General features: G+C 43.0%; 1 protein-coding gene across 1 annotated transcript; it reads right to left on the bottom strand.

Moving 5' to 3' along the window:
* Nucleotides 1-614: 614 nt before the first annotated feature.
* LOC124258587 (carbonic anhydrase 4-like) lies at nucleotides 615-6,732 on the bottom strand. Its single transcript, XM_046692652.1, has 7 exons — nucleotides 6,567-6,732; nucleotides 5,379-5,383; nucleotides 4,982-5,057; nucleotides 4,200-4,262; nucleotides 3,632-3,789; nucleotides 3,296-3,306; nucleotides 615-735 (listed from the first exon to the last, which is right to left on the bottom strand). Exons 1-7 carry the CDS (start codon nucleotides 6,730-6,732, stop codon nucleotides 615-617), a joined length of 600 nt encoding a protein of 199 aa, XP_046548608.1.
* Nucleotides 6,733-8,878: the final 2,146 nt, after the last annotated feature.

The raw sequence follows: 8,878 nt of genomic DNA, 5'->3' as shown, positions 1-8,878 counted from the left end.
TCCACCAGCTGTGTGAACAGGTGACTGTGTGACCAGGTGACTGTGTGACCAGGTGACTGTGTGACCAGGTGACTGTGTGACCAGGTGACTGTGTGACCAGGTGACTGTGTGACCAGGTGACTGTGTGACCAGGTGACTGTGTGACCAGGTGACTGTGTGACCAGGTGACTGTGTGACCAGGTGACTGTGTGACCAGATGACTGTGTGACCAGATGACTGTGTGACCAGGTGACTGTGTGACCAGGTGACTGTGTGACCAGGTGACTGTGTTCCTTGGCGAACACCAGGTGTCATCACTGATTTTCAGTGATCCATTCACACACTGTTCACAAGTATTTCCATTAACACCAAGCGGAGTTTGTTTCTGAGGCTAGTCAAAGCAGGGTATTCTTTTGCACGTTCTATATTTAAACACACCTGTTTGATTGGTCGGCTAAGCTACAACATCGGTTCAAAGTTTCTAGAAGTTCAAACTTTATTTTCTTGTATACTCTCTGTATGACAAAGTAGTTCATGTTCAAATTGCCAGTGTACAGGAAAGATTGAGATTTGTGAGATTAAACAAAGCTTGACCTTGCTTAAGGCTATGACGGGCATCTTTCCGTTCTACGTCATCAATCATCAATTTTGCCACATATATTTGCGTAAATGGTGCGGCCATTGCGTTTTTGAAGAGGTCGTAGATTGCCGTGTTCCTTGATACGGACCCCAGGGAAATGAGTGTACATGGATAGTCTTCAGCTGCAACACGTCAGATATTACTTATACACTTGTCACACGTTAAACCTCAAGTTCATACCTGCATTAGATGTAGAAATTAACGATGTTACATGTCGGACACGACGTTACACATAGAAGATGACGTGGCATGTCGGACACGACGTTACACATAGAAGATGACGTGGCATGTCGGACACGACGTTACATATAGAAGATGACGTGGCATGTCGGACACGACGTTACATATAGAAGATGACGTGGCATGTCGGACATGACGTTACACATAGAAGATGACGTGGCATGTCGGACATGACGTTACACATAGAAGATGACGTGGCATGTCGGACACTGACGTTACATAGAAGATGACGTGGCATGTCGGACACGACGTTACACATAGAAGATGACGTAGCATGTCGGACACGACGTTACACATAGAAGATGACGTGGCATGTCGGACAAGACGTTACATATAGAAGATGACGTGGCATGTCGGACAAGACGTTACACGTAGAAGATGACGTGGCATGTCGGACACGACGTTACACATAGAAGATGACGTGGCATGTCGGACATGACGTTACACATAGAAGATGACGTGGCATGTCGGACAAGACGTTACATAGAAGATGACTTGGCATGTCGCACAAGACGTAACACATAGAATATGACGTGGCATGTCGGACATGACGTTACATATAGAAGATGACGTGGCATGTCGGACATGACGTTACACATAGAAGATGACGTGGCATGTCGGACATGACGTTACACATAGAAGATGACGTGGCATGTCGGACACGACGTTACATTATGGAAGATTACGTGGCATGTCGGACATGACGTTACACATAGAAGATGGCGTGACATGTCGGACACAACGTTACATATAGAAGATGACGTGGCATGTCTGACACGACGTTAAATATAGAAGATTACGTGGCATGTCGGACATGACGTTGCACATAGAAGATTACGTGGCATGTCGGACAAGACGTTACACATAGAAGATGACGTGGCATGTCGGACAAGATGTTACACATAGAAGATGGCGTGGCATGTCGGACGACGTTACACATAGAAGATGACGTGGTATGTCGGACAAGATGTTACACATAGAAGATGACGTGGCATATTGACATGACGTTACACATAGAAGATGACGTGGCATATCGGACACGACGTTACACATAGAAGATGACGTGGCATGTCGGACACGACGTTACACATAGAAGATTACGTGGCATGTCGGACACGACGTTACATAGAAGATGACGTGGCATGTTTTTGGTTCATAACATTGCATTCAGCACAAAAAGTTTGATCTACTACCCTGTAACGGTTCTAGACGTGGCATGTTGGACACGACGTTGCTACATAGAAGATGACGTAGCATGTCGGACACGACGTTACACATGGAAGATGGCGTGACATGTCGGACAAGACGTTACTACATAGAAGATGACGTGGCATGTCGGACAAGACGTTACATGTCGGACACGTCGTTACACGGTTCTAGACTGAAATAAAGGATTAATACAAAGAAGTAAAACCGTAGCTGAAACGGCAATTTCTGATATGCGCTTTAACGGTCACGTCACCTCATGCAGACATTCCACCTTAGAAACTGTACAATCAAGCGTTCGAAGTCCACACTGTCATTCATAACAACGTAAGCAATTGCAACTCTTTACAAGAAGCTTTTATCAACTTGGGTATCGAGGCTAGCCTCGTAGACGACACTCGCATTAGACCAAGCGAGAGGTTACTGTAGACGTGTCGATGTTCTACATCAGGTCAACACATGAACACTTGTTGTAGTGAATGTGGAGATTGTTTATGGTACACTGGTACAGAAGTGGCATTGTGGCCTAGAAGTTAAAGCATTTCTGTCGTTGAATTCTCCAAAGAGATCTTCCATGCTGACCCTCTCAAGTGAAAGTCAACGCATCGGTCAATATCGCCATGGTGGACTGCGGGACCGGGCGAGAAAGCGAGACGTTTTGGGACGCTGCCATCAAGGCAGGGCGAGTAGAAGATGGGGGAGGAGAAGGTGAATTTGTGCTAGTTTGTTCTGGATGGCTTTTCCCATACGGTCTTTCTCAGAATCGCCAACTCGCTGATAAACAGAGAGACGATACACTCTTGTGGTCAGTGACGGCCATAATTTGAGCTGCACCAAAGTGGCACCTCGATTAATAGCATGACCCCAGTGGCACGGATAGAGCGAATTTTGTACACTGTGGATAGATTGCAACTCTAGTGATTGCATGAATTTCTGGAGAGTATTGACTCCAACGGGTACGTTGCAATACCATATTGCTTCGTCATCTAGTGTTTGTTTACAACAGTGCAAGCAAAGGAGATAGCTCTTGACTGTATGTTGAACATTACTAGGGACGCGCGTGGTCCAGTTTAACATAGAAAACTATACCTGCGGCACGTGACCGGTTTTGACCAATGGGTAGGCGACATTGCTGTGCAAGTCGAGACAAAATTTAATATAACTCGACGTTACATGTAGAACACGACGTTACATGTAGAACACTACGTTACGTGTAGAACGCGACGTTACATGGAGGACAACTCCATACATATAGAACACAACATTACATATACGACACGACGTTACATATAGGACACGACGTTACATGGATCACACAACGTTACATATTACATGAGCATAAGTTCTGGATTTGCTTAGCGAAGAAACCGTTTTAAGAAAATCGAGTGAATATTATACAATTTGGTGACTGTGTGCTCTTTTGTACACTTTGTACGATATTGAAACGTCGAAAGTCATCACAGAGCCAGCTGACGGGAGGGCGCCATGAGTGTTAAAGCCACACGCTGCGCATCGAGACACAGTAACAACACAACGGTGCCAACAACACGTGAAATGGGTGCTTACCTGAACTCGAGAGATTCTGATAGGTTGCTTTATCAGCCGCCATAGCACACTCTCGGACAAAGTGGGCGTGGTCAGGGATCCGTGGTAGTAATAGTAACCACAGCTGGTAACTCGCGGTGACAGAAGTAGTTCCTGCCTCAGGGTATGACGAATACCACCTTCAGATAAGACGGAACATATATACGTTGATGCCAACTTGAAGTACATTGCATGCTTCTGTTGTCACCACAGGGTTCATAAATTCATAAAGTTATTAATCAGCTGAGCTGGTAATCTCATCTCTGTGCCACCCATTATCACTCACCACTGTTCTCGTTCCCTTGTAACACTCAACACTGTTCTCAGTCCCTTGTAACACTCACCGCTGTTCTCGTTCCCCGTGTCACTCACCGCTGTTCTCGTTCCTTGTATCACTCACCACAGTTCTTGTTCCCCTTGTATCACTCCACCACAGTTCTCGTTCCCTTGTATCACTCACCACTGTTCTCGTTACCTTGTATCACTCACCACTGTTCTCGTTCCCTTGTATCACTCACCACAGTGTCCGTTGCCTTGTATCACTCATCACAGTGTCCGTTGCCTGAAGCGTGATGTGGACACTTAGACTGTGGCTTTCCTTCACACAGTGGGTCTGTGGTAAAAGCAAGCAAATGGAAGGTCGTGAGCTCATCTCTAAGTTCCAACATTCCCACAGAGCCAGTATCGATGATTGCACATCCTACACTTTAATTCTCACAGTTTCAAATGGAATTACCTTTTCGTTTTCAAGCTTTACGATATCTCGACGATAATTTATCATGGCTGTTGTAAATATCGACTATGGTATTTGACATGTACAAAGACCATATCTGTTTCATAGGTTACATTGGTTACAACATCAGTAAAGCTGTACAAATACAGGAAGGCATATGGCTTTGCATTGTTGCATAAGGATTAAGCACCAATCTTGCATCGCATCTGTTGGAAATATATATACTTATGATACTGACCTACATTTTTTATAAATGTGTCAGATATCACCAATACCAGATGAATACATATCCATTTCACCACCCGGTCATACTATCAAGGTCATGTCAAATCATGCAAACCAATTGCAAGGATGGTCAATATACTATTGCCATGAACAAAACATTCTATGCATGATCCATATCGATATAAAGTGTATCTACATACTTCTGTGTCACTATGTAAACAAAAAGGACATGTGTGTAGTGAGAACACGATTTTCATTAATTGTTGGTTTTATATGAAAATATATAGACAGTTTTATGGTTATATTTCAGGTTTACACTTTACTGGGATGCTGTTTCACTGTTTACTTGTGATCGGAACACTGTAAATATTTACCCCCTTCATACTGCTGTATTGCTGGCACTTTGTTCAGGAGAGCGTCAACTTCACTGTTCCGTTGGCCTTCTGTGGTCTGTTAACGAAAGTATTCTGGCAAGTGAGTCAAAATTACACACACGCACGCATGAAAAGTACTCGTATGCAATCTGTATATAAAACACGAGCTGAACTGTTCTGTGGACTGATATACCGAAATAAACTACTACTACAAAACGCACAAGGAATTATATAAATAGCAGAATGGTGAGAAGGCTGGGTATCTGTGTAAAATGCATTGTCATCCGTCCTCAAAAAAGACAATTTGTGATGTGTGTAATGGAATGAATAAGTGAGTTAATATTTAATATCGGCAATGTTTCAGCCATATCGTGATGTGTGTGGAATGAAAATTTACCATTACTGTTCGAACCATTAAATCACAGTATTTATGATTCATGAATCTAGAATAAATCTGAATTTCCAATCTGAAACACTAGCGTTCTTTTTGTCATTGTACAACCGAGTAAGAAAGTATGGCTTGGCGAAGAACTTAGATTCCTGCTGAATGACGAAGAACTTTAACAGGATTCACCAAACGTATCACATGGACATTTTGGGAATACAACCTTTTGATCTTACAGAAAAAGTCCAAACACTTCATTTTAAAAGGTTCGTCTCTTTTAGATAGTACGCTTTCGATAGGACTGTTTGGGTGAGAGCGATCGTATGCCTTTATCTTTGTATGTATCGGGTTAAATTGGATTACTTAAATATTGATCAGAAGTATAAAGCATATTGGTTTCCCCGTGATGTAATGAGTTATTGAAAATGAACTTGAGGATAATGGTAAATGTATAATGCATGCTTTTGTTGTAAAGCAATTGCGCAAGTATGGCTTGAACAAAATACTGGTGACGAAAATGCATGTAGCTGTATTTAAACATCAATCTAACTGAACAGCAACGTGTTTGGAAACTGTGTATGCAAAAAATCTATGTCTCGGTTAAATGGCAATCGAGTCCAGTTGAATTCATATGAAAGTATAAACTAGGGTGAAAGTACAAATTGAATGACAGTGACAATAAAACATATTAAGGCACGTTTAGTAGCAATTATGTCATTGACAAGTAAATGTGTATGTGGTGTATGTTGATGTTGACGTTAATTTGTACTGTTAGATTTCCCTGTAGCACCACTATGTGAGATGTCCGTGTGAAAAATATGGGTAACCATACCATCACGTTTCCGCCACTAAATTTGTCCTCATGTCGAACGCAGTTCGGTGCCAAACGTTCATTTGGATCGATTATTTAGAACTGATCTTCAGTGACCCATGCTTGTTGTAAAAGGCAACTAACGGGATTACGTGGTCAGACTCGAGGGCTTGGTTGATGTCGTCGAATCCCAATTGTGTAGATCGATGTTCATGCTGGCCACTGGTTCAGATTCGAGTATTTACAGACCGTCGCTATAAAGCTGGAATTTTGCTGAGTGCGGCGTAAAACTAAACTCACTCACTCACTCATTTACAGACCGCCGTCATACAGTTGGAAACGTCGTTAAACAACAAACAAACAAAGGAATGAGAAAGTCATTCACTCACCAATTTGCTCGTTTAGTCGGTCACACGAGAAACAGAGCTCATCCTCCTGCTTCTGTCTGCACACCCCGCCTTTATCACTGGGCTTGGCCCGAGGCAGGGCACACAACGCACCTGGGACGGCGACAGAGACAGCGAAACCAACGCAGACAAAGTCAGTCATACCCATGTTGGGAGGAGGTAAGAGTGTTTTTGTCCGTGATTTTCCTGTGTTAAGTGCCTCTAAGACACGAATTATGAGGGGGTAGCTACAGTTTACAGTGATTGGTTGGTCCCAATTATCACATTCAACACAACAGGTAACTGTCAGGGTGGATTCGTCGTCACAAACGTGAAATAATATATCGCTGAAGGCATTTACCGGTCACCAGATTCTCCTGAATAAACATGAGTTGTCAAAGCAATATATCATCGTATCGGCAACTTAAAAATATTCAAAAAAGACGTTCAACACTTGGCAGGATTTGGGTGACAAACCGCTGTAATGTAACGGGAATGTTATTAGTCCTAATAAGGAACAATTGCCCAATTAGCATACATGTAGCCAATAAGCTTTCACGTTTTTGTGTATCGCCGCTTAAAACTGAATGTTGTCAGTGAATTGGTAGTACAAAAAGTGAGTGAGTGAGTATAGTTTTACGTCACTTTTAGCAATATCACGGCAAGGAATACCAGAAATGGGCTTCACACAGTGTACCAATATGGAGAATCGAACCCAGGTCCTCGGCGTGACGAGCGAACGCTTTAATCGCTAAGCTACCCCGCTGCTCTTGGTTCATATATAGCAACATACATATTCGTGCAGTTAGTCATCTTTTGCGCTTGTGTCGAGTGAGTGAATGTGGTTTTACGCCGCTATCAGCAATATTCCAACAATATCACGACGGGGGAGACCAGAAATGGACTTTATACATTGTACCCATGTGGGAAATCGAACCCGGGTCTTCAGCTTGACGAGCGAACGCTTTAACCACTAGGCTACCCCACAGCCCCGGGAACCTTTAGAATACAAAGGCTTAAAGGCTACCCTACTGCCCTTCAGTCTAACGGCTCATGAGTACACGTGTCGCTTTGGTAAAGTTTGTGGTGTTGTATTCTAAAGGTTCCCGGGGCTGTGGGTAGCCTAGTGGTTAAAGCGTTCGCTCGTCACCTCGAAGACCGGATTCGATTCCCAACATGCGTACAATGTGTGAAGCCCAGGTGTCCCCGCCCTGATATTTCTAAAAGGTGCTCCGTGATGCACGTGTACCATTTGTTGTTGTTTTTCCTTTCGCATTTTTAAAACCTTTTTCCCACAAAAACTTTGAAAGTTCACGATGAAATGGTTTAACGTGGGCTAATGGAAATTGTCCTGGAACTTGCACTGAAGTCACATTCACACGCTGCATTTGTTCAGCAAATGATTCTAAGGCTAACTCACTCACTATCACATGCTCAACACTGCATATGCACAATGAAATACACTGGAACAAGTATCGTTCGGCGGAGGTTCATTGATAGCGTGGAGGTGTCTCTCTCATGCCTGTAAACTATACCTTGTGACGATCAGACAAAATCTGATTAGACAAGGGTACATCGTTGACATCCTAGACGGCTATTGTACCACATTTTGATGATCATCCTGTGAACGTAAGGCAGTCTACATGGACTACAATGGTAGGCCACATCGTGCACATGCCGTTGGTGATTTCTTATATCAGGAGGCGGTAGCAACTCTACCTTGGTCCGCCAGGAGACAGATCTCAATCCATAGAGCATGTTTGTGACATCATTTTTTTGCAGAATACGCCAGAGATATCATCCAGCACAAACTGCTAATGTCTTGGCAAGAATGGAACGTCAAATTCAACGTGATACGGGGAGGCTATTGCAGCAGGTGGAGGTTACACCAGTTATGAACAGTGTGTGCGGTTATTGATACGCATGTGATTTCACGAGGATTGTATGTCAGAAATGGCCGCACTTGTAGTTCATACCCCAACCATTATCTGCACTACAAAGGTCTGTATTGCCCTTTTTACATCTATTTGTGTTCAGAATTGCCTTTTAATTAGTTCATGCGGGTTAATTTATCCAGATAGTAAGTTGAATTGAGGTTTGGATACATTCCGCAGCTATGGTTAATAGTAACATATTGATGCTAAAAATGTATGGGGTTTATAGATAAATATAAAACCATTGATAAGCTTCCTTTCGCCATCAGTTTATGTAGTGTATCCAAAGAACATAGATCCTAGTTAATCGCTGACAAAAAGCTGATTCCACAGAGCAACAACATGCATGGTATAGTGTATATGCAAAGGCTCTTATCCCAT

The sequence above is a fragment of the Haliotis rubra genome, unplaced genomic scaffold (assembly GCF_003918875.1).
Source record: "Haliotis rubra isolate DU_JTF1 unplaced genomic scaffold, ASM391887v1 Scf7, whole genome shotgun sequence".
Lineage (NCBI taxonomy): Eukaryota > Metazoa > Mollusca > Gastropoda > Lepetellida > Haliotidae > Haliotis > Haliotis rubra.
This window is presented reverse-complemented; position numbering and strand designations above follow the sequence as displayed.